Genomic DNA, 26,673 nt, shown 5'->3' with positions numbered 1-26,673 from the left:
CCGATTGGCCGAGGCGACCATGGTATGCCAACTTGGTTCAACTCCTGCAGCATCGGGGGGCTCTGGCTCCCTTGTCATTCTCACCTCCTCATGCAGGGTCCGATTTCGATGCAGGATCCACACCACTTTGGTCTTATAGCATGGCTCTTGAACAAGCAGCCTTGACTAGCCGTGGCTATTCTTCAGTTGTGATTACCACGTTGCTACACAGCAAAAGGAAATCCACAGTGGCTGTCTATGTGAAGTCTTGAAGATGTATCAGGCCTGGTGTGGCCTTGCAATAGGTGGACCCGTCTGTTCCATCGGTCATTCGAGTCCTGGAGTTCCTGCAGGATGGCTTGAAGAAGGGCCTAGCGGTAGCTTCTCTCTGGGTGCAGGTTGCCGGTCTTTCATGTATGGGCCCTCCTCCTGTGAGGGATGCATTGGCAGCTCACCCAGACATGGCTCATTTTCTGCAGGGTGCTCTGCGGCTTAGGCCTCTGTTACGCCTTCCCTGCCGACTTGGAATCTTAACCTGGTTATCCATTCTCTGGCTCGTCCACTATATGAACCTCTGGAGCAGACATCCCGTATGGATCTCACAATCAAGATGGTCTTCCTGGTGGCTATTACTTCAGCCTGTAGGGGTTCAGAGCTTCAGGCTCTCTCCTGCTGGGATCCTTTTCTGCGTGTTATGGATTTCGGTGTGATATTGCACACTGTTCTTTCCTTTCTTTCCCAAAGTAGTTTCCACTTTCCATGTAAATTAGGAAGTCCGACTTCTGGCTTTTGCTTTCTCTCATTCGAGGGAGCAGGACCAAGTGTTGGCGTTCCTTGGAGGTCACCAACAAGTTTCACTTCTCTGACCACCTCTTTTTCTGGCGAATCCTGCCTGCAAGGGTAGGCCAGCCTCTAAGGCCACCGTTTCCAGGTGGATCTGTATGGCCATTTCCGTAGCTTATGTGGCGGCCGGAAAGAAGCCCTCTCTCGCAGTGTAGGCTTATTCTACCAGAGATGTTTCGTGCTTATGGGCAGTCGGCTGTTTCTCTGAATGAGATTTATAGTTTCACTATCTAGTCTCCTTGCATATTGAATTAAAGGCTGCTTACTTTACCTCACTGGGGATCCGTCGTGAAGGAAAAAAAAACAAAAATAAAACCCACAAGATTACATTGTATAGTCCAAAGCAAATAACTTTTTATTCTAGTAATAAGTATTATAGCAGCATTTGGCAAATCAGAAATAAATCAGTTTGGCATATACAGTGGAGAGAAAAAAACCCTCATACAAACAGTGCCAGCATATTTCTGTAAGTATGGCGCAGCTTCTCTAAAGAAACTCTGCCAAAGCGTGGGGGTTTTTATACAGAAAGTGTCTTTGTCTTAGACCATTCCCCTGGCTGAGAATATGTATCACCCTTTTGGAGCAGACAAGCTGCCTATCTAACCCTCTCCTAGTCCACGCCTCCATTCTTCCCTGTGGGGCCCTGGACAGGCATAACTTCTGGAACTTTCTTCTTCTTGAAGTTTCCATTCTTCACATGGGTACATCAGTATCAGTGCATTAGCCTGGCATCACTTTATCAGTTCTTAGGTTCCCAGATGGAGTGTCCTGCTGACTTGCATTTGCTTTCAGCACTGTCAAATAGCTCATTGTCTTTCCTGCACTGGTTGGTGTCCTTGAGAAACTTCACAGCAAGAAATCTACACACTCACATGCCACACATCAGCATCTGAACTGAAACCAGTTTGTACAAGTTTGTGACTTCAGCAACTCCGGCAAAATGCAGGAATAGGTCTCACAACCTGTAAAAATCTCCCATAAGCTCTTGTCATCTCTCTCAAAATGTTCACCAAATTTTACAGGATCAATGTGGCGGCCAAGCAGGATGCTGCTTTTGGTGTTTGTTTTGGCAGTTGGCTCATGAATTCCACTCTGATTCTCCGGGACTGCTATGTTACGTCCCACTGGTCCTGTAATAATTGTACAAGAATGAAAGATTAGGTTCTTGCCTTCGCTAATCTTATTTCTTGTAAATCCACACTTTATTCTGGGAACCCACCCTATATCTTGCTGATTCGCTGATTGTCTGCCTTTACATGTACTGTAAGCTGGATTTCTGTTTTCTGACCAGCATTTATAAGAGTTCCATCAGAATGGGTTTAGCACTTAATTTTGGGGGGGTCCCTAGTTCATGTGCCCCTTTCTGACAGTGCAGGCTGTTTCTCCTTGTAGCACTGTATTGTCGTTCAGGTTTCTCATGTTTTATGACCTGTTCTCTCATTTTTCATTGTTGTATTTGTTGATATGAGCAGAATTGACTTATTTGTCGAGGAGTATCTCCGTTCCCTTTTTCCTCTTGTTCTTGTCCTCTTGTCCTTGTTTCTGGCTGCTTTAAGACTAACTGATGTTCATAGGGACAGTGATGAGGTAAGAGGGGGAGGGGTTTAAGCCTCTGAAGTTTGTGGCTTCCTTCAAAGTCCTGGTGGGTAGACAGAAATAACCCTCTAGTCCCGGAATAAAGTGTAGATTTATAAGAAAGAAGATTGGCAAATGCCAGAACCTAAATCTTTCAAAATACGAAATTACCACTTGCTCTTTCTAATACAACATAAGATAAATATAAAAATGAGTCAATTCAAAACAAATTTAATCATTTATTTTTTAATTTGTTTTGGAGTGGGTACAGCAAGAAAAAAGTGAATGTAGTAGTGAGACGAAGGGAACATTTTTATTATGCAACCTTAGATAATTTATATGTAATTTTTGTTGTTTTTATTTTTAGGTTTGCATTGTTGTGAGAGAGCAGAAGATTATACTTGCCAGAGTACTTGTAAAAGGATTCTGATGTCGATGAAAACAGAGCTTGAAATAGTTGATGGACTTATTGATGGATGCAAAACATTACCCCTGCCTCAAGATCCTTTGTGGCAGTGTTTTCTTGAAAGTTCAAGGACATTTCATCCTGGGATTACGGTGCATCCTCCACCTTCTACGGGGCTTGATGGTGCTAAACTTCATTGCTGTTCTAAAGCTAATTCATCTACATGTCGGTCAGTATGTTTTTTTTATTCCCTATTCCCATTATACTCCACAGTGTAATAACATTTGATATTTGTTATCTATTCCACAGTGATGTAAACAACTTAAGTAACATTTTTTCCTTTAATTGAGCAAACAATGACTGCATTATTGATCTATGTTCCTCATGAATAAGATATTACATACTAGTTACAGGCAGTCCTCGGGTTAAGAACGAGTTACATTTTTAAAGCTTTTCTTAAGTTGGATTTGTATGTAACTCAGAACTTGTAGATTTTAAGATTCTTGCTGCTTATATGTGCTCCAAGGAAGAGAGGACGAGAGGGCACTCTCTAAAGTTGACAGGGGATAGATTCCGTAAGGAAGTTCTTCTTTACCCAGAGAGTGGTAGAAAACTGGAATGCTCTTCCGGAGTCTGTCATAGGGGAAAACACCCTCCAGGGATTCAAGACAAAGTTGGACAAGTTCCTGCTCAACATTTAGAGCACTGGTCTTTGACCTAGGGGCCGCTGCTTGAGCGGACTGCTGGGCATGATGGACCACTGGTCTGACCCAGCAGCAGCAATTCTTATGTTCTTATGTTCAAGTTTTTCCCTATCTGGATGACTGGCTCATCAAGGACCTTTCACATCTCAGTGTACTCTCACCGACACAGCAAACTGTTTTATTTTTCCAGAGTTTGGGATTCGAAATTAATTTCCCAAAATCTCAACTTCAACCGTCTCAGAAGCTCCAGTTCATCGGACCCCTTCTAGATAGCACTCAACTCATAGCGTTTCTTTCCCAACAGAGTCAAGTCGCTTCTTCAACTATACCATCAGGTTGTCCAGCTTCAATCTCTTTCGGCAAGACGCATGATGGTTCTTTTAGGACACATGGCATCAACAGTTCAAGTGACTCCCTTTGCAAGGCTGCAACTATGCATTCCTCAATGGTCTCTAGCCTCTCAATGGACATAGGCTCTCAACCTACTTTCACAGCATATTGCAGTGACCTCGTCTCTTTGACAATCACTACAATGGTGGATGCAATCTTCCAATCTTTCCAGAGGGTTGCTCTTCCAAATGACTCCTCATCAAAAAATCCTGACTATGGATTTCTCAACCTATGCTTCGGGGGGCTCATCTGGATAACCTACGCACTCAAGGTCTTTGGACTAGCAAGGATCTGCGCCATCATATAAATCTGTTGGAACACAGCGATTTACAACGCTCTCAAAGCTTTTCAGCATCTTATTCAAGATCAAGTTTTCCTTGTCCGGACGGACAATCAAGTAGCAATGTATTATGTAAACAAGCAAGGAGGCGTATCCATGGAGAAGGATATAGTGATGATTCTTCAAAATTGGTGACATACAAATTGGCGACACTAGGTGCCACTGCCGTGCCCATGTCATCTATACGCATATGGCTTCGCTATATAGATGATGTGTTTTTGATTTGGACTGATTCTTTGGAAAAATTTCATGAGTTTTTATCTTGGCTTAATGCTCTCGACACCAACTTGAAAATTTTCTGCGGTCACTAATCAAATTTCAGTTACTTACCTTGATACTGTGGTTACCAAAACATCCGGCAAATTGACCACCTCTGTGTTCAGGAAGCCCACAGATCGCAACACATATTTACATTATTCCAGTTGTCATCCGCCCCGGCTCAAGCAATCCCTGCCAGTGAGCCAGTTCTTGAGGATTCGCCATATATGTTCCACCATGGCTGAATTTAAAGCTCAAGCTAAACTGTTGTCTCAACGTTTTAAAGCCCGGAGCTATCCTGACTGGACAATAAGACGTGCTTATTTGAGAGCGCGTTATGCCAATCCTGAACTTCTTCTTAAACCTGTCCAGAAAGTTGTCTCGGATTGACAAATGTATGTGATCTTATATTCTGAACATGCTCAGCAGGTGGCCAAGATCATCAGAAAACATTGGCATGTACTGGGGTTCCATTACTCAGATACTCAGATCCATTAAAGCTTATTTCGATACGTCGGCATTCAGAACCCTGGTCCAATCCCTCGTACTAAGTCAACTTGACTACTGTAACATCGCCTACTTAGCCATTTCCCCAAAAAGTATGCGACGTGTACAATTAATGCAAAATGCAGCAGTCAGATTAATCTTGGGACTAAAGAAATTCGATCATGTATCACCCTACTACCGGCAGTTACATTGGCTACTGATGGAAGCATGCATAAAGTTTAAATTTGCCTGCTTCTGCTTTAAAGCGCTAAACAGACTTGCCCCTAAATACATAATTGACCTTTTCTCCTTCTCTGCCAACAGACACAAGAGAAGCTCTCATTCCTACTTTGTTTCTCTCCCAGTTAGAGGTTGTAAACTGAAAAAACACCATGAACACCTTCTTTCACATCAAGCAGCATTGTGGGGTAAAGACCTAGATCAACTGCTTTCGCCCACTACTTATGAGGAATTCAGAAAACGTCTAAAAACTCAACTGTTCCTAAAGTATCTAGACAACTGACCCACTCATCTTCTTTCTCCTCCATAGTGATTCCTCTGTCCTATTAATCTCTTTCTCCTCAACAACGCATTTCCGGTCCTATTAAAATCGCCTCTTCCCCCCTCTTAAATTCAGTCAATTTGTATGTCGCTTAATCTATTGTAAACCGCATAGAACTTAACGGTATTGCGGTATACAAACTGTTATTATTATTATTATAATACTGTCTTTCAGGATTTTCCCCGTATGGCATTTTCACGCCCTAAGAACTTAAAAAATTTACTTACATCTAATACAGGGGTCTCAAAGTCCCTCCTTGAGGGCCGCAATCCAATTGGGTTTTCAGGATTTCCCCAATGAATATGCATGAGATCTATGTGCACGCACTGCTTTCAATGCATATTCATTGGGGAAATCCTGAAAACCCGACTGGATTGCGGCCCTCAAGGAGGGACTTTGAGATCCCTGATCTAATAAGATCGGTAATGCCAGGACTACAGTCCATCACCAGGCATGTGGACATTGTAACGTGCCGCAACATGTTATCCTTGTCCTGTTGGCAGCATCCCCAGACCCATTGTGAATACCAACTTAGGAGTCAGACTACATGCGAATCCCAGTGGGTCATCTATATAATTATTTGTCCTTGCAATTTAATTTATGTAGGACGCACTAGCAGGAAAATCAAGACCCGATTAACTGAGCACAAGAGCAGAATTAATTTGGCTGTGATATCTGCCCCGTTCATTCCCCATTGTTTGGAGAAGGGTCATGATTTTTATGAGCTCACATGGTTTGTGTTGGAACAATTACCTGAGTATTTCAAGGGTGACAAAATGGCTCATATCCAGCTTCGAGAACAGTTTTGGATTTTCCATTTGCATGCCGTACATCCTGAAGGACTCAATGAATGTATTAAGTGGAATACGATCATTTAGAATGTGACTCCTCACCTCTCTGTTTTGATTGGTTTCTTCAGTTATGATGTTGCTGATGCTTGGCTTTTTAGCACAGCTGCGCAATCCTCCGTAAGTTCCACCTTCCCCAGCTGACTCCATGGCTTGTTACCGTTTGCTTCCATCTGAGGGTTCCTGATGAAGGGACGTTAATCTCCCGAAACCGGGCTTGGTTGAACCTGCCATCTGGCACATAGCTATCATCAACATCTCCATCACTGTTTGAAGATAAGTTGGCTGTGGCCTTTTGTTCTTTGTCTGTGGGAGTTGGCTGGGGAAGGTTCTTTGAGTGCTTTTTGCTTTTTTCACACTGAGTATCATTATTACCTGATTGTGGTGTATCACTATTGATTTGATTTGATTTATGCACACATGAAGCCACCAGTGATGGTGTGCAGGCAAAAGGTATTGTACTTTTTCTTGCGTGAAGCGCTGGAGTTTTTCTCCCTTCGCTGACCCTCACACTGAGGTGGCCTCTATTACTTATATTCACTTATTATTGTTTATTTACCTTTGTTATTTTACTCAGGTGTGTCTTTTTTGCACTTAGCACTCTCAGAACCCTTAGACTAGTGTTTGCCTTATTTTTTGGATCTTTTAAGTACCTTTGGCAAAGTTTGTGGAGGAGTTATTTTGTCTTGGGATAAAGCAGTTACTTTCCGTAACAGGTATTATCCAGGGACAGCAGGCAGATATTCTCACAACCCACCCACCTCCCCTGGTTGGCTTCTTAGCTGGCTAACTGAACTGAGGAGCCGTGCGCCTATGTTGGGCGGGAAGGCATTCGTGCTTGTGTGGTGCAGCTTATCTCTTCCACCCGTAACTCCTCTACTCTCTTCAGTCTTGCTCAATCACTCTCAAAATATTCCAAAAAAAACCAAAACTTACCTATCTCAACCCTACCATCCGCCGATGATCTATCTCAGTTATTTGATACAAAAATCAAAGACATCAGATCACACCTCGGACCTTCATTACCTATCTTTTCTGTCCAAACTCTAAATCAGTGTTTTTCAACCGCTGTTCCGTGGCACACTAGTGTGCCGCGAGATGTTGCCTGGTGTGCCGCAGGACCGCCATCAGGGCAGTACTACCAGTCCTACATTCAGGGGCCCGGAGCTGACAGGGGGCCCGAGGCAGGGGCGCCAGTAGTTCGCCAAGGCAAAGTGAGTCGATCACCCAGGACTCACTTTGTCTTGGCGATCTAATCTATCGAGCCGATAAGTCTTCTTCTCCCCGACGTCAATTCTGCAGTCGGAGAGGAAGTTCGGGCCAGCCAATCGCTGCCTGGCTGGGCGGAACTTCCTCTCCGATTGCAGAATTGACGTCAGGGAGAGCATGTGTTGGCGTCGGCTTTGGGGCCTGTTATCCATTGGTGGGTCCTGTTCCCCGAAGGCAGTGGCAGTGGCTTGGGGAACAGCAGGGAGAAAGACAGAAAGGGGGCAGGCAGGGAAACAGAAGGAAAGAAGAGAAACAGAAAAAAAGAGAGAAAGGTCAGGGAGAGAGGAAGAAAAAGTTGGGAGAGGGAATGAGGTGTGGAGGAGAGAAAGCATACAGGCTGATAGAAGGGAAGAAAGATTGGATGCACAGTCAGAAGAAGAAAGTGCAACCAGAAATCACTAGACAAGGTAGGAAAAATGATTTTATTTTAAATTTAGCAAAGTGGAGGCAGTATTACCACAGTTTTCAAAGGAATTTGCCCAAATAACTTAATAGTTAACTGGGTAAATTCCCAGAGATGAAAACTTCCCTTCACTTACTATGCACAGTTCTGAATTTATATCTGCTGTCTATATTTTACAATATGGTCACCTTTTACTAAACCGCAATAGTGGTTTTTAGCGCAGGGAGCCTATGAGCGTCAAGAGCAGCGCTGAGCATTCAGCGCAGCTCCCTACGCTAAAAACTGCTATTGTGGTTTAATAAAAAGGATGGAGGGTATATTTGTCTATTTTTGTATGCTATAAAAACCAAATACAGAGAGAGACTGAGAGCTGTTGACGAAGAGCTACGTGTGTGTCTTTCTTCGATTCCAGCCAGAATATCAGCTTTGTGTTCAGCCAAACAGGCCCAGGTTTCGCACTGAATAAAGTATTTTATAATTTTTCACTATTCTGTTTACTTAATATTTCATAATAAAGTAATTATAAAATACTTTCTTTGTGTTTATTTGATTCCTATTCAAGAGAATTACTTTATATATAGTCAATATAGGCACAGAGTTAAATTTTTTAACATTTTCTAATGGTGGTGTGCCTCGTGATTTTTTTCATGAAACAAGTGTGCCTTTGCCCAAAAAAGGTTGAAAAACACTGCTCTAAATGATTCAATTCTTCTACCTTTCAGCTCCTTTTCTAACTTCAAAATGCCTTCACCAGCACATTTATCTCTCATCTTACAATCTTTAAATTCCCCCAATAATCTCCTAGAGAGTTTGCCCCCTTTGCTTCTTAAAAAATTCTACCCTTTTTTCAGCCCATTTATTTGGGAAATGATTTCCAAGTCTTTTTCTGACAGCCTACTACCTACTGCTTGGAAAACAGCTCTCGTCTTTCCAAAACTCAAACAATTCAACTCAGATTCTTCTCTCCCTAAAAACTATCGCCCTATTGCCAACCTACCTTTAATCTCCAAACTTATTGAAAAAATTGTTCATTCCCAACTGACAGAATTTCTTGAAAAAACCTATGCTTTACATCCTTATCAAACAGGCTTTCGTTCTTCACATTCCACAGAACTATCATTACTGGGCCTTATCGCAACTATACAATACTACCATGACCACCAAAAATCTGTTATTTTAATCTCTCTCGACCTGTCCGCAGCCTTTGACACTATTGACCATTCTCTTCTTCTTACCAGACTAAAAGACTGCGGTATTACAGGTTCTGCACTTTCTTGGTTTATATCATACTTTCATGAACGTTGCTCTAAAGTCCATGTAAAAAATGAAACTTCTTCAACCATATCACAAACCTTCGGAGTACCACAAGGTTCAATTCTTTCTCCACTACTATTTAACATATTCCTCTCTCCTCTTCTTACATTGGCACAATCTATAGGATTTACAATCTTTGCCTATGCAGACGATATACAACTCCTCCACCCAATTAATACTTCCAACATCTCAGACATAAAAGACATAAACAATAAATTGGATAACATAAATGACTGGCTCTATTTAAACAAACTCTCACTCAATATCGATAAATCCCGTGGGCTCCTACTTCCAATCAAAACATCTGAATCTTTATTGGGAACTATCTCTATTAAGTCTATTCCACTACACATGGAAACTAAAATTAAACTACTAGGTGTCATCTTTGATCGAGATCTTGCTTTCCATGATCATATTAGTTCAGTTGTAAAAGTCTGCTTCTTCAAACTCTGCATTATTCGATCACTAATTTCTATCCTGGATACTGACTCAATTAACATTCTAATTCATTCTTTAGTAATTTCTCATCTAGATTATTGTAACTCTCTTCTCAACGGCCTTCCCCAAAAAGAACTACAACGTCTCCAATTAATACAAAATACTGCAATAAAACTTATCTACAAAAAAGGTAGATTCGACCATGTTACTCCGCTTCTAAAAGAAGCTCACTGGCTTCCTATCACCCATCGCATCACCTATAAAATCATCTTACTTTCTTTTAAAATAAAACTTTCTCACCAACCATCGTTCCTTGACAGACTCCTTATACCTCAATGTTCCCCTCGAACTTTAAGATCATCTGATCAAAAACTTCTCTTCATCCCTTCCCTAAAAGACTTCTACTATACTCGTAAAACAAACTTTGCAGTAACCGCCCCTACACTATGGAACTCTCTGCCACAATACCTCCGCGACGAACAACAATTAGCCAAATTCAAGACTAACCTAAAGACTTTCTTATTTCAGGATGCATTCAATCTAACCTAGATCCTCATCTTTCTTCCTCTTTTTTTTTTTTTTTTCACCCTCTTCCTTTCTTCCTTTCTTTCTCTTTTATTTCTTCCTTCTTTTTTCAAGCAAATTTTTGCTAGTACAACGTGCCCTTACCCCTACGTTCTATCCCTACCCCACTTTCTCCTTTTCATCTAAATAATGTAACTATTTCCCCCTCCTCCCCTATTATCCTCACTTTCTAGTTCGTCTAGTCTTTGTCATTTATGTTCAACTTAGATATTTCTACTCACTTTTTACTATTTTTAATCTTCCTTTTAAATTTTATTGTTAACCGGCCAGACATTTGTTTGATGGTCGAGATATTAAAAACTAATAAACTTGGAAACTTCTAAAGTTCTTAAAATGGCAATGCACTTGGGACCTTCTGTATTGGGGCTCCGTGGATGACGTCACGCACATGTGAGAATATCTGCCTGCTGTCCCTGGATAACACCTGTTACGGTAAGTAATGCTTTCTCTGCCATTGGAGATAACCCAATTGATTAAGTGTGGTCATGCACTGAAAGTTTCGTCAATTCCACTGCAAAAATCTTGCATAAAGCTGAATTTTGGCACAGGAGCATGCAGAGATGCAGGATCAAGCTGCCTCTGTAGGAGCTGACGTCATTTCCTCTAGCACCCCCAATATTTTAATGATATACAGTAAAACCTTGGATTGTAAGTAACTTGGTTTGCAAATGTTTTTCAAGACAAGCAAAACATTTTATTAAATTTTAACTTGATATACAAGTAATGGCTTGCAATACAAGTACATACAGTATTTTGTATTAAAGCTTTTGGGTTGTGGAACGAATCGTCTGAATTTACATTATTTCTTTTGGGGAAATTTGCTTTGATATACGAGTGTTTTGGATTACAAGCATGATTTTGGAACGAATTAAACTAAACTAAACTAAACCTTAGGTTTGTATATCGCATCTTCTCCACAGTCAGAGCTCGGCACGGTTTACAGGACTAAGATAAAATGGAACTCCAAAGGATGGTTTTGGGTTGAGAGTAACGGAGAAAAAGGGGGGTTTTGGGTAACAGAGAGGGGGGAGGTGTTACATTTTTGAGAAAAGCCAAGTTTTCAGATGTTTTCGGAAAAGTTGGAAGGATGTCGAATTTCGGAGAGGGGATGTAAGGTTGTTCCAGAGCTCGGTGATTCTAAAAGGGAGGGATGTCCCTAGTTTTCCAGCATGGGATATACCTTTTGTCGAAGGGAAGGATAGTTTTAATTTTTGGGAGGATCTGGTGGAATTAGGATTAGAGGAATTCCAAGATAGTGGAATAACGGGAGGAATAATGCCATGAAGGATCTTGAAAGTTAGGCAGGCACATTTGAAGTGGACCCTGGATATTATTGGAAGCCAGTGAAGCTTGGACAGAAGTGGTGAGAAGTGATCAAATTTACTTTTTGCGAAAATAAGCTTAGCCGCTGCATTCTGAATCCGCTGGAGTCTGAGGAGACTTTTCTTAGTTAGGCTTAAGTAAATAGAGTTGCAATAGTCTAATCTGGAGAGCATGATGGATTGTACAAGGACGGCAAAGTGTTTTTGATGGAAACAGAATCTCACTTTCCTCCAAGGCAACAAAGAAAGGAAGTGTTTTTGTGTTCCAGTAACTGCTCCCTCCCTCATTGTAGTCTAAGGAAGTGTTTTTGTGTTCCAGTAACTGCTTCCTCCCTCCTTGTAGTTTGTTGGCTAGAATATCTGATAAGTGGGCTTAAAGAAGAAAAGAGAACTGTTTTATACTCTATTGGCTGACTGTGTCTGACTGGTGGATTGCAGAGGGAGGAAGGAGCTGCTGTAAACAAGGTTAGAGGCACTTCCTGCCTCCAGCTGCAAATGGGAGAGCAGGAGTAACAGATAGACATTGAAAGAAGAGTAAGTTACATAACTTTATTGGCATGACAATTTTACCTGTGTATGTATGTTTAGCAATTAAGGTTAAAAATAAATAAATAAAGACAGAGACGTACTGGGAGAGGAACAGAGGAGCTAGGAAAGGGTGATGGAGTTTGAAAGGGGTTATTGACTCAGAGAAAAAATGCAGCTGTGAAGGGCTGGAGGTGGCAAAAAGCAGTTGTAAGGAGGGGGAGGCTGGGTGATAGTCATATGTTGGGAGTGCAACTGTGGAGAAAGGAATAAGAAGGGGTAAGTAAATTGAAAGTCTTTATTGCCTAGGAGAGAGAATTTTTCTGTGAAAGGCTGGATGAAACAAAGAGGGAGAGAGGTTGGGTGATGAGAACATGTACTAGGAATGGAGTGGAGAGAGGATTAGAGAGGTATAGGAAGGAATGAAATGTTTGATTAAAAGGAATTACAGGCAAGGAAAGAGAATTATTTGAAGGACTAAAAGAAGCTTAAAGGAAGCAAGAGGCTGGGTAATGGGGGACAGGCTGAGAGTGGAGCTATAGGGAGAGGAATAGGCAGGGGTTGCGGCCTGGGAGTGAAAATTATGCTGTAAAAGGCTAGAAGAAACAAGAGGGAACTGTAAAGGGAAAAGGGCTGGGAATTGGCCATACAACATGACTACTGGTAGTAGGGCTGTGGAGAGAGGAATAGAGGAGGCTAGGAAGGGATAAAGGGACTTTGAAAGGTATTTTAGAAGAGAGAATACTACTGTAAATGCTGAAAACTCTAAAGGAAAAAAAGGTTGAATGAGGGGGACAGCAACTTGGAGTGTAGCTAGGTAACTGTGAAAGAAACAGGAACTTGGGGAGAGTGTGGGCTATGTTGGGGAAGGGAGTTTGGAGAAGGAAACATGATTTTGGAGAGAGAAAGAAGAGCAGACAGAGAGGATACAAGATGCAGAGGAAGGAGGAGCTAAAAGATAGAGAGCATCTTTGAGAATTTAGGAAAAGAGACTGAATAAAAGGTGAAAGGAAAGAGGGGCCAAGATGGAGGGAAAAGACATGAAGTCGATAAGGATGAGAAGTAGGGTTAGGGGGTGATGCTAGAAGGAAGTGATATAAAAAAGGTAGAGAGACAGGCTATATGGGGAGACAAACATGAGTAAAGTGAAATGACAAGAAGACTGGAAAATAATTCATAAAAGGCAAAGAACATGAACACAGAGGAGACATAAAAAAGACTAAGAATAAGCAGAGACAAGAATATAATACAAACCATGGACACAAGAGTAAAGATTTCTGTGCTGGCTGGATCACATGTAGGAAAAGCTGGTACTTTTGTCATTCTCCTCCAATCCCCTGGTCACCAAGATATACAAGTTATACTGAAGGGACAAGGGGGAGCAGATGAAATTTTAATAGTATGTGATGCCACTAATGGAGAGGACCTATAGTCAATACTAAAATTGAAAGAGAACTGGAGAGGAATATCATTCTCCTTTTTCACAAAATTAAAATAATCACCCTGTTTGATTGTTGGTGGTATGGATGGGGCCTGGAAGGGATATAACTGTGGTATGGATGAGCTATGAGGGGGAGGGTGGAAGTGGATTAAATTGGTAATGATGAGGTGAGGTTAGGGAGGAAGAAAAACTGGTGAAACATTCAGGCCCTGATTCTCATAGGGACACCGAAAGTTCACCTAGCGTTTTGTTTGTTTTGATCCTAACAGTATGGGGCTATCATCAGTAAATGTACTCTTCCACATTGGCTTGTGGACTGTTTCCTTTGCTTATGCCCATGCTTGGCTGAGTCTATAGCCCACTTGAGGTCAGCCTTCATTGAAGAAATTTGCAGAGTTGGAACAATGTCATCAGTCCACACATTCATATCTTACTACTACCTAGAACAGGACTCCCAACATGACAGCCGGTTTGGTCATACAGTCCTTCTGAATCTATTTTGGATCTAGAATCCAACTATTAGAAGGCCCATTTGTTTCAGTTCCAGGCTGTCCTTAAAAAAATGTTTTGTTTTGTTTTTGTTTTAAAATTCTTTATTCATTTTCAAAATTACATGAGTGTTTTTAAGTGATGTATTTATTGTAAAATGTGTATGATTATATTTAACACTCCTTTAAAAAATGTAATATTAGTCATAGTTCCTATTGTTCATTGGGCATTACTTGATGTAGACCATTTCCTTTTTCCTTTTTCAGACAGTCTGGGAGCTAGGGAATTCCATCCTTCAAAATACTGCATCCTATTTGTCCTTGGAAAAATAGTTACTCACTTATAGCAGATGTTATCCAAGCAGGATGCTTATTCTTACTGCCCTACCCTGCCTACCTCCCCTTGGAGTTGCATTCTATCAGCTATAATTAGACTCATCTAGTCCTGTACGATGATGGTAGTCAGGAAGATGTGCTTTTGTATGACAGACTGCTTCTAAAGGCTTCTTTAAAGGCTGAGGAGCATCTCCACGAATGGGGGGAGGTCTGTCAGTGATGTCACTCATCAGTAAGAATAAGCATCCTGTTGTCCTCTGAGACCCTCACCCCGGTATAAATAGTAGCTTTGCTTTATCGAGAGAATCATCTAAGACTATATATACGTAGCATGTTAAATGAAAATGGACTAAGAGAAATAGCCAATCATCAAGAAAATAACTAATAAACTAATGTAACAGGTATAACATGCACAGGAGTTTACAGTAAGGAACAGAATCTGTTGTTAGCTTCCTCTGTAATCTGGTTATTCAGTATATTTTTGTATAGTTTAACAAATCAAATATAACCAGATTTGTGACTAATAAAGTATTTGTTTAATCTGTAGATTACTTTGATGCATTACCTTGTTTAGAATCTTAATTGTCAATTTGCTTATTTTTCAGAAATCTTTGCACAAAACTTTATAGCACAAGCTGGGGCAATACACAGAGTTGGCAAGAATTTGATCACTTCTGTGAATACAACCCAGTAGAAGCTTCCATGATGACTTGCTTAGCAGATGTGCGTGAACCCTGCCAACTGGGTTGTAAAAATCTTAGTTACTGCACTAATTTTAATAATAGGTGGGTTATATGTCTAAAGACTTATTTGATTATGGTTCATATAAAAGTTGCACATTTATTTTATACTTTAGATTTTTTTTTTAAACTTAGGATATATTGTCTCGTGAGTATATTATCAGCACAGGGCACTAGGAGTTTCAGATTATTTACAGTTGTTAGGCTTAATGTAGGCCACCCTCAAATTGGTCCAATGGGCAAGAGCTCACATAAGTCTGGCTGAGTTTTGGGTTTTTTTTCCCATGATATTTTATTAAGTTTTTCAAGAATAAACAAAGAACATGTGTATACATAACATTAACAAGCGAAACAGAGAAAAAATTAAATGAAATTCTGAAAGGTACATTGCAGTTATATCAAAGTACAGCACTTAGTAAAGAGAATAAACATGTGCATTATTGTTATACATATTTTGATGGTCAAAGGGAATCATGAAATAGTAGGTTTAGGTAGTGATTATACATAAGATTGTAGTCTAGACCAACTTTTAATGAAAGAGATTGTGGTACCAAATTTTTTAGCTATAACTAATTTGTATTTGTAATGCTGTAGAACAGAGTATCACCAACAATGAGATGAGAGAAGTGTAAAGGACTTCCATTTAGATAATATAATTTTCTGTGCTATAGATATGAGTATGTCAAAGAGTTTGGAACAAGAGTCATCGATAAACACCTTAGGGACGTGAGACTTAAATATTATTGAAAATGAAATTTCATATGAGAAGCAAAAGATCTTTTGCATAATTTTCCAAATTTCATTCCAGAAAGTTTTAACAAATTTATAGTCATACATCAAGTTTTTATTTATATACTGCACAGATGCCTTTCAGTTCAAGGCAGTGTACAAAAAAAATACAACAAAGGAAAAATTGTTAGCATTAAAGATCATGGTAATAAGGCACATAGTAGTTCCCTATCTGTCTCATACGAGATCACAATCTATGCTAGTAGCTCAAAAAGTAAATGGTGGGCCTATCTACTAGAATAAAATGCTAAGTGCGCATGCGCACTCTTACCTGCGTGATCCGTGATCCATAGGTCCCTGGCTGGCAGGAGTGCACATGCGCACTTTGCTGTGCCAGTGGCCGCCAGACAAATTGAAAAGCGATGGCCTCCCTGCTCTCCACCTCGCGCAGTCCTCCATCCAGGAAATACGGCCCAATCGGCCGAAGTTTATTTTTAAGTTAAAAGCCGCTGCGACAGCTCCTCTCACAAGCCGCACTTGCGTCGGAGAAGGCTTCCGACACAGGCGAAGATCATGAGAGGAGCCGCGGCGGCACCTTTAAACTTAAAAATAAACTCCGACTAGGACAAGTTGAACAAGCTGTGGTATGTATCGAGGCTCAAACTAATCCTGCAAGCTAGACCGTGGGAAGGGAAGGGGGCGGCAAGGGACTAAGGGAGCAGACCAGACCGCGGGAAGGGAAAGAGTGGGGGGGTAGGGGGAAATGCTTCTGTTGCTGCACAGGGACATGGAAGGGAAGGGAAATACTGCTGCTACTGCACAAAGAAGTGGAGGGGGATGGAAATAGTGTTGCTATTGCTGCACAGGTAAGTGGGGTGAGGGGAGGGAATGCTTCAGCTGCTGCACAGAGAAGTGGGGGAGTGGGAAATGCTGCTGCTGCACAGGGAGTGGGGTGGGGGAAATGCTGCTGCACAGGGAAATGGAGGGGGAGGGAATGCTGCTGTGGCTGCCACACAGGGAAGTGGGGGGGGGGGGAGAAATGCTGCTGCTGCATAGGGGGCAGGGAGAGAGACAGATAGAAAGAAAGACAGTGGGAGGGAGGGAGAGAGACAGAAAGAAAGGAAGAAAAACATAGGGGCAGGGAGAGAGACAGACAGAAAAAAGACAGCGGGAAGGAGAGAGACAGAAAGAAAGACAGACATATTCTAGCACCTGTTAATGTAACAGGCTTAAAGACTAGTATGAATATAATAGGAAGAAGAACAATATTAAGCCACAATAAGAGAGAAATAGAATGGGAAGCAGAATGTAAGAAAAGAATGAATGAATAAATAAATAATGCATGATGGTGGTAGGACAAATCAATTTACTCAACAATCGGTGTATCCAAAGACCTGTTGTTCAAATAGTCTCATATATAATTTTTTGGTCTCTATGGGTAATTCTTTATATATTTGAAGAACATTTCATAGACCTCAGCGGTACCTTCTTGTATGTAGTAAACTTTCCTTCTTACAGAATATTGGCACCAAAGTTAGTCATCGATCTCACAATCAATAGTCATATACTTATTAGCTCTATTTATTTATATATTTAATATATTAGTACTCATCTCAATCTATGCGGGTGTGGGCTGGTACTCTGACATAGAAACTATGTTTCGCTCTAATCGGGCTTTATCAAGGATAATTCCCCTATAAAATACAAAAATAAACTCAATATCCTATCATAATTTCATTAATAAATAGATATCTTATAAATTAATTCACAAATAAATTTATAGCAGAATAAATATATTTATAACAAACTAAATAAAAATACCTTAAGCCGAACAACTCATACTCCCCGCATTCAATGCTTTATCAGCTAGGGAACATGGCCGCGGCTTTCTTTTCTTTTATTTCAAACTTAGTCATATGATGATGACATAATACACATATGTCCCTTTTCCCGGCCAATCATTATAGTCCTCAAATTTTCAAACTAGTGTCATCCACTCGATTTCAGTATTCAGACCCCATGGTTTAACACAATTCAATCTATAAATCCACTTTTGTTCTTATCTAAGGAAGATGGAGTAGCAGGTTCACCCTTATCTAGAATGGCTGATCTGAGTCCCCTCCTTGTCAGAGGGGTGACACAGTGGGGCAGGTGCTCCAGGTGCTGGAAGACCTGGGCTGGAGAGTCATCTGATGCCCACGCAGTCGCTGGAATACCTGGGAATTCTTTTCGATATGGCAGCAGGCCGTGTTTACCTTCCCAAGGCTCGCAGACAGAAGCTGTGTGCTCAGATCATGGCTCTTTTGATGAAGTCAGCTCCTGTGGTGTGCGACTACCTACAGGTTCTGGGATCCATGATGGTCACACTGGATGTCATTCCTTGGGCGAGAGTGCACATGCATCCTCTTCAGCATGCTTTGCTTTCCCACTGGGTACTCCACCGGGATGCCTTGCAGATGTGGCTGCCATGGACTTTGGAGGCCTAAGCGAGCATGAACTGGTGGCTATGTCCACAATCGCTCTGCATGCATATTCCATTGCACTTTGCCTCCTGTGTTGTGGTGACAAAAGATGCCTTGGGAGCGCACTGCAATCGTCATCCTCTTCAGAGCTGTTGGACTCTGTCTCAGAAAAAATGGTATTTCAACCGTCTAGAGCTCAGGGCCATTTGTCTCACCCTGAGAGCATTGCAGGAGGGACAGGCAGTCTGGGTTTTCTCCGACAATGCGACAGCGGTGGCCTATGTCAATTGCCAGGGAGGGACCAAGAGCTCTCCCTTGGCTCAGGAAGCCCGTCTTTTCCTTTGGGCAGAACGTCATCTTCTGGCACTGACGGCAGCGCATGTGGCTGGAGTGGACAATGTTCAAGCAGATTTTCTCAGCCAACAGACTCTGAATCGGGACGAGTGAGCCCTCTCACCGGAAGCGTTCCAAACGATTGTGTGTTGCAGGGGGCAGCCCAGCTTCAACCTTATGGCCACGGCAAGGAACAAAAAGACAGAGCCCTTCAGTCACAGATCCGAGTCCGGAGGCAAGGGGCTTGATTCTCTAGTGCAACCTTGGCCTCTGGGAGTTCTTCTCTCTCTTTCCTCCTTGGCCAGTGATCGGCCAAGTCCTTCGGAGGATTGCGGGTCATCCTGGGCGTGTCGTTCTGGTGGCGGTCAATTGGCCTCGAAGACAGTGGTACGTGTATCTACTTCGGCTAAGCGTGGGATGCAGTCTCTGTCTGAGCGTCTATCTGGACCTTCTCTGTCAGGGTCTGGTGGCCGTGGAAGATCCGGGTCGCTTTGTGCTTACGGCATGGCACTTGAACGCGCTGCCCTATAATATAAAGGATATTCGAATCCGGTGGTTGATATGCTTCTCAGAGCTAAGATGTTGTCCATGTTGTTGGCCTATGCTAAGGCGTGGAAAACCTTCCAGCATTAGTGTGCCCAAGACCAAGTGGATCCTTATTTGGCTCTGGTTGCGTGGATTCTTGCTTTTCATCAGACTGGTTTGGGTAAAGGCCTCACTATGGCAAATCTGCGGGTTCAGGTGGCCAGACTGTCCTGTTTTAGATTCCTTTCTACATATTTGAATCTGGTTTGAAAATAAATTCCATCAAGACTTATATTAGTACTTTGGATCATATAAATTGCAAAGCTGTGCCAGACATTCATCAATCCACAATTATCTTAATGTAACATCTCGTCATGGTTTTAGTTTTGACTTGTCAAAAATGGACCTTGGCGAAGAGCCCAATTTCCTCTCTCATAGGATATATTTTTTTATATGTGGGATATGTAACAGTACAAAAATGAGAGATCCTCACCTGTTGCTGGCTTGTTCCTCTTTCTTTTTCATTTGAAGGTAGCCATTGGCTTTCATGTCCTGTTAATGAACATAGTTTGGAGATTTTTTTTTTTTAATTAGAAAAAGCAAAAATGCTTTCCTATAATATGGTGTTCTCTAATAACAAACAATTCAATAATCCCTGTGGTCCAGACCCTTTCTTACTGAAGTCCTTTTAACCAAATTGAGGGGCTGAGGAAATTTCATACCTAGAAATATTTTCTTATAAACACTGAAAAGATCCTCTGTTATATCATGAGATTCACATAACCAATCTGTAAGGCATGTTCTACTTTTCTCATCAGACAACTACCTCCTAATTTCTATAGGGGGAAGGGGGGTAGGGGATGGGATTTGAATACTACCTTTCTGTGGTTATAATTAAAGTGGTTTACATATTATATACAGGTACTTATATTGGACCCGAGGTAAAATGGGATTAAATAATTTTTCTTCCTTTAGGTGATATGTTTTAATTTTATGCTATTAAGACCCACAGAACTTTTCAGAAGCTGCACTACCCAGTCAGACCAAGGAGCAATGAATGATATGAAGCTTTGGGAAAAAGGAAGCATTAAGATGCCATTCATGAATATCCCTGTATTAGATATTAAAAAATGTCAACCTGAAACTTGGAAGGCAATTGCTTGCTCACTGCAAATTAAACCCTGTCTCAGCAAATCAAGAGGAAGTATAATTTGCAAGTAAGTATTTATGTGATTATTCTGTTATCTTAGGACTACAAAAAATAAAACTACCGTAATAGCCCATCCTGATGTTTCAGCAGCAAAAAAAAGGTAAATTTCACCTTAAAAGCCAAATTTAGAGTCCTTCAGTAATAGCCTACTCCCCTTAGAATTCACAGTAACTGTCATTGCTGTCCTCTACCCTCCCCCCCAACCACCAGTGCCACTTTCTTACTTTTTTTCACGGTTCTGGCACTAGTGCAGGACCTTGAACATGCATAGAATACTCAAGGCTTTAAGCATGTATAAGTGCTCAAAGCTCTGTACCAGCCAAGCACCAAAACCATGAGGAGAGGTAAGAAGAGAGATAGGTGATCTCAAGAGGGGAGGAAGAGAGTAGAGAACAGTGCTGGTTACCATGAGGGAGCAAGATGGAAGAGATAAATTTTACCTCCATTAATAGCCCACCCTAGATTTCAGAAAACCCATTGTTTCTAATAATAGCCTAGGCTATTATTAGAGAGAATACGGTATATACGAGGGTAAATCCAAAAGCAAAGGCAAAATACTTTTAACAACTTTGTAACTGTGAGCAATTGAACATATCACTTTTCCACTTTGTCCCCATGCAAGACGATGCTTTTCTTGTATTGTTCAACTAGCTTCTGAATTCCTGAAGAGAAGTTTTTTGGCTGCTCCCTAAGCCAGGTGAGCACCGTTTCCTTTACTTCATCATTCTTTATCTTTTGCTCTTTGGTCTGGTGACAGTTCTCTCCAGAATATGCGGATCTTCTTCATACCATCTCAGAAGCTGGGTTGCAACCTCCACATGCTGTTGCAGATCATTAAGCTGTTTGGGAACCCATTGTACGCAGACTTTCCTGTATCTCGAGTCATCATGCATTATGGCACATGCAGATCCATAGCTTATATCAGTGTTTTTCAACCTTTTAACACCTGCGGACCAGCAGTTGAAGAACACTGGGCTAAGTTGTGCCCATCTCCACTCAATCTCAGCTCCAGACCCCACCCTCATAATAGTACTAATTGTAACACCATTTTTTCCATTCATTTTTCATATATACACACAATATAATTATATTAACAACACATAATGGTTAACCACAAAATTAAAATACACAAAGTATACTGTATGCTTTTCAACATTCATTCCTACCAGAAAACAGATAACCCCATTCAAATGCAGGACCAAAAACTAAAAGTACTAATATTTACAAACAAATCCTAAGATGCAAGACTCTGCAAGCAGTACAACCCCAGAGGAAAAGAAAGAAATGCATTTCTTCCTGAACAGACAAATCAATCACTAAATAAAAAAAATAAAAGCATTTCCCCTACCGTTGTTGTCTCTCTCCCTCCGTGTGCCTTGCCTTCTGGCCAGCCCACCGGTGTTATCTTTGAACCAGTCCACTATTAGAGTGTTGCATGGGGACAGAAATCCCACCCGTCCCCGTGAGGAATCCCTCCGTCCCCGCCCGTCCCCTGCGAGGAATCCTCTCCATCCCCACCCGTCTCTAGAAACTTCAGAAATAGTTATTTCATTTAATTATGCTACTGAATTAATGGCTCTGGTAGAGACCCATTTACAAATAAGCAAAGACACTTTATTAATTTGGAAATATTAACTGAGAAGAATACATACCTTGTAAACGAATTTCTACCAGAGTCTCTAATGTAAATATAAAATATAAATACTCGGCTGATGAGAACCCCCAAGCTGTCAGCTGAGGACTTCCTTTGCAGTTGGCCAGGGGTCCCTTTTACCAAGCTTGGCAGGCAGCAATAGCGTCCCTGAGTCACAGATGCTGGCACCTCAGTGGCTCATGGATGTTGCCAGCAACTGCTGTGCTTGGTGGAGGAGAGTTCTGGCCATCTCTAGAGGAGGTCCTCTGCTGGCGGTGATTGGGGATCCCCAACAGTCACAGCAAGGGTCAGCAAGTACTTCAACACTGTAGAAATAAAACCAGAAATGCGTTTCCTTTTCTTTTGAACACAATACAGACATCTGCTATATACATTTCCCAAAGCTAACATATTTTAGCCAAAAAATTCTGTTTTTTACCTTTGTTGTCTACAGACTTATTTTTCCATAAAGTTGGTCCTAGTTTCTTTTTTCCACTTTCCCATCTTCTGTAAATTCTTCTGTTGCTGTCTATTGGTTCCTCTTTCCATGGTCCAGCATTTATCACTTTCTCATCTTTCGCCCCTGCCCACCAGCCTCATGCCCAACATTTCCCCTCTCCAGCACCATGCCACATCTCTCCCTCCATTCCCTTCACCACTATGTCCAACATTCCTCCCTCTTGCATCCATTTCAATCTGTCTCACTGTTCCCTTTCCACCACAATATTTCTCCCTATCATCTGTTCCTCACTCCCTCCCTATGACCAAAAATTCAACTTTCTTCCATTCCCTGTATACACAACTATCTCTTTCCTTCTCACTGACAATTCTCCTTCTCACGCCCAATTCTCCCTGAAACGACCAAGTCCAAATTTGTATTAGCCTCGTTCTGCTGTCCTCACTACAGATGCATCCGGGGACACCTCTTTAGAAAGAAATCACACACATACACAAACGCACATGCAAATATGCCAAGGGATATCTCCTTTATTCAGAGTACTGTAACATATACATATATTTATATATATATATATATATATATATATATATATAGCATTTCACAAGGGTCAGTTTTTTTAGCATATGACTGTTGGAAAGACCATATATGGTAACAGGATACATAAAAGCAACTAGAAAAAGTTAGCAAACATAAGGAGAGGGGGAAGTAACTATGGCATATAATACTGTCTTGTCTAAGGTCTAGCAATGTTTCTTTTTTAACAAATGTTTCTTATCAAAACAAGTCAACTACAGAACAAAATGGGGACACAGAGCTCAGAACACAAAAAGAAAAGACCTTATGGTTTCTTGGCAAAATGATAACTGTTTCAGCAGTTCCTTTTACACAAGCAGGAATAGAAAAACTTACAAAGAATATATGTGCCCCTTCAATCCCCTCTTACGTTATGAAAATGACGTCATAAGTGTACAGCATGAGCTTGGAGGGAGAGATATTCCAGATATGTCCTATGATATATTTTTCAATAAGAAGGTATTTAACCTATTCTTGCATCCAGCTAGAGTATTGGTCCCAAGGATTAAATAACCCAGAATTACGTTTGAGCTCAGCAGAGAGGTCCTCCAATTTAAGGCGGGAGACAACACATGAACAGGTGAAAAACAACATAATCTAAGCAACATTGGCTTGTACCTAATCCCTGGCCTTGCACCCATCGGGGACCCCTCTTGGTACACCAAGAGCAGCAATATAGACATGGGGATCAAAGCTTCCGGGAAGGTTGGGGGTCTGTGGTAGGGACCGGTAGGTACTAGCCAGGGCTGCAGTAGAGCAATGAACAGCAGAGTTGACTATATCATGGAATCACAGGGACCAGGCAAGGCAGGCAGCCAAGAGCGAAAGAATCAATCAGCAGGGAGGCCACGCCAGGTTCGGAGAGGAACATGAGCCAGTTTGGTGATGCGGTCCACATCTTCCTCGAGCACGGTACCATCATCATCAAGGTCAAGGCAGCAGTTAGAGAGGTGGAACTTGCCACAGATGCCACCTTCTGCAGCCAGCAAGTAATCTAGGGACAGGCGATTATGGTACATGGCAGTGCAAAAGTTCAAGAACAGCCTGCAAGTGAAGTATGCAGTTGAGCAGGTAGATTGAGGTCCGACAACCCCAGGAGCCATCTTTGGCCCACGTAGCAGGTCCATAAGCAGCAATGATCCATTCAGCAGGCCAGTTGTCACCCCATTTTCCAATCTGTATGGGGTGGAGAGTGCTAACTGCTTTTGGCAACCCCTAATGTCGAACACAGGGGCTCCCAGGCATTTGCCGGCGGCCAACAGTAGCAGAAAGGAGCTGGGACGGATCCAAGTACACATGTACCAGTCCGGTGAGCAGGCAGCCAAGGGTAAGCAAACAGGCCATAGAGCCAATATCAACCATCAGGAGCTGGCATCGGGCGTAGGAAGTTCCATGGAGCAAGTACTGAAGAGGAGGTCCTGGTAAATTGAAGATGCAATAATGGAAGTCCGCAAGGCCCACAGTGGAAGTCGTGGGGCTGACGTGAAAGAGAGGTTCTGTGAAGGCAGGTCTAGCATATCCAGCTGTGTTCATGGCCACTGTTCTCCCATACTGGTCCCACCACAGACAAACAATTGCTGACATTAAGAGTCTGGTCTATAGATTCAGCAAACTGTCCTAGTTGTGACAGGAAAAACAAAATCTACTTTCATATGTGCAGAAAAATGGGGGAAACATAACATAAAATAGTACACGAGACACTTTCCCATAAAGGACAGGCTCCTCCATGAGTGAAGGTGTTCTCATAGGGGCATTGCTTGAAAGGCATTAAGCTATAGAACACATTTGAGATAATAATGCTGCCAATCGAGGAACAGTATGAGGGGCAGTACCATGACCGTAAGCAACATCAAATAACATGCAGTCATCAAAATACAAAGGCACTGGGCAAGGAGGGTAATGAGGGGGCCCTGAGCACCTGCTAAAGGCACTAGGTGGGGGTTGCGATAAACCACAAGCTGCCAGTTACACTCAATCCACTTGTAAACAGTTCCTGTCTAAGAAATTAAAAGGTCAGGATGTGGCGTTGCAGGTGTATCAATCTCTTTAAACTGGTAAGGTGCATACTCAGAGAAAAGGTGTCTGCACAGACAGAGAGGGATACACCAGCTTGAAAGGAGTTCAGGTATCATCCAGTAGCTAAAGCCCAGGGAGGTGAGTCAAAGGAGGACATTGACTTGGTATAAGTACGGAAATGAGAAACAATAGGCAGATAGACAATGTTCATAAGAGGACAGGGTGATAAGTTGGTGTCGGTTGCGCACAACTAGTAAGGCATTCAAGAGGAGACCATAAGGATATACTCAGTGTAGGGCACAAAAAAAAGAAACATGTCAAAGTGTGAATTGAGCATATCCAGTGGGCACCATGGAATAAACACTGTATAGAACCTTTGTCTTAATAATATAACCCCTAACTATGCAGCGCTCAGGCCATGAAAACAAGAACTAAAGAGATATTGTACAATTTAGATAGGAAAAAACAAAAATGCAAAAAAATGGGGATAAAAAACTCCAAAAATGGCCAATAGTATGTTTTCCGGGGTACCCCACAAACCAAACAGACAGACAACACATGGCACAAACAAACATAGAGCTCCAGTAGGCCTTAAACTTGCTTTCATCCATCAAGGAGTCAGGGCTGAACTTAAATCTACAAATAAACAATTATACAAAAGGAAGAAGAAAAACAACATCATAGAACATAGCACTAGCAAAGTAAATTTCCATGTAACACATGGCACAATAATCAATAATCAGAAAAGACATAATCAAAGGGTCTGGAGTCTAAATGTATGCTTGAACTTCTGAAAGAGAAAACAAAAAAAATAGTCAATGGGCTCCATTGCTTTGCCTGTTTTATTCAGTCAAGTTACACAGGCATAAGAGATCATGCAATCAGGGACACAACTGGCTAGTTATGTGCTTCAAACTACAGAAATATGAAGATCTTACTAGGTAAAGCAAGATACAGTGTCCAGAGTTAGGTACAGAGGTAGTATGAAGTATTGCAGTGGCAATGCTAAGAGGAAAAGAAACATTTTAAATCTTAAAGGGCAAAGTCATTTCAAGGTTACTTGAAGCACAACTTTTTCTTCCTGTTTATTTTGTTTCGGTTCAGCAAAAGATTCTTTGTGCCAAAACTGATCCAAGATAGCTATGTATGTATTCCAACTGACTGCTAAGAGAGAGAAGAAACATTTTAGAAAAAAGAAAAGTGATAGGGGAAACGCCCCTTGCCAGATACCGGTGGTAAATCGGCTGCCAACAATCGGCATCTCCCAGACCTGTTAAAAAGACTTGTACAGAGTACTGTAAAACAAAAAGAAAGTGAAACACTACAACAAAGATAATGCAGATCCACTGGTCTTAAACTAAAACTAAACTAAACCTTAGGTTTGTATACCGCGCCATCTCCGCAAGTGCAGAGCTTGGCACGGTTTACAGAGTTAAGAGGAAAGGGACTACAATGAAAGAATATAGGAGAGAGACTAAGA

General features: G+C 41.6%; 1 protein-coding gene across 6 annotated transcripts in view; it reads left to right on the top strand.

Moving 5' to 3' along the window:
* Window positions 1–26,673, top strand: part of RECK (reversion inducing cysteine rich protein with kazal motifs) — a 381,558-nt gene that overhangs the window by 204,097 nt on the left and 150,788 nt on the right. For all 6 annotated transcript variants that reach the window (XM_033929631.1, XM_033929632.1, XM_033929629.1 and 3 more), the window contains exons 9-11: window positions 2,765–3,032; window positions 15,118–15,297; window positions 20,306–20,518. In XM_033929631.1, coding sequence (XP_033785522.1) covers window positions 2,765–3,032; window positions 15,118–15,297; window positions 20,306–20,518 — 661 coding nt within the window. The remainder of the gene's footprint in view (window positions 1–2,764; window positions 3,033–15,117; window positions 15,298–20,305; window positions 20,519–26,673) is intronic.

Source organism: Geotrypetes seraphini, chromosome 2 (genome assembly GCF_902459505.1).
Source record: "Geotrypetes seraphini chromosome 2, aGeoSer1.1, whole genome shotgun sequence".
Classification (NCBI taxonomy): Eukaryota; Metazoa; Chordata; class Amphibia; order Gymnophiona; family Dermophiidae; genus Geotrypetes; species Geotrypetes seraphini.
The sequence above is the reverse complement of the archived record's forward strand: the minus strand, read 5'-3'. Positions and strand labels throughout refer to the sequence as shown.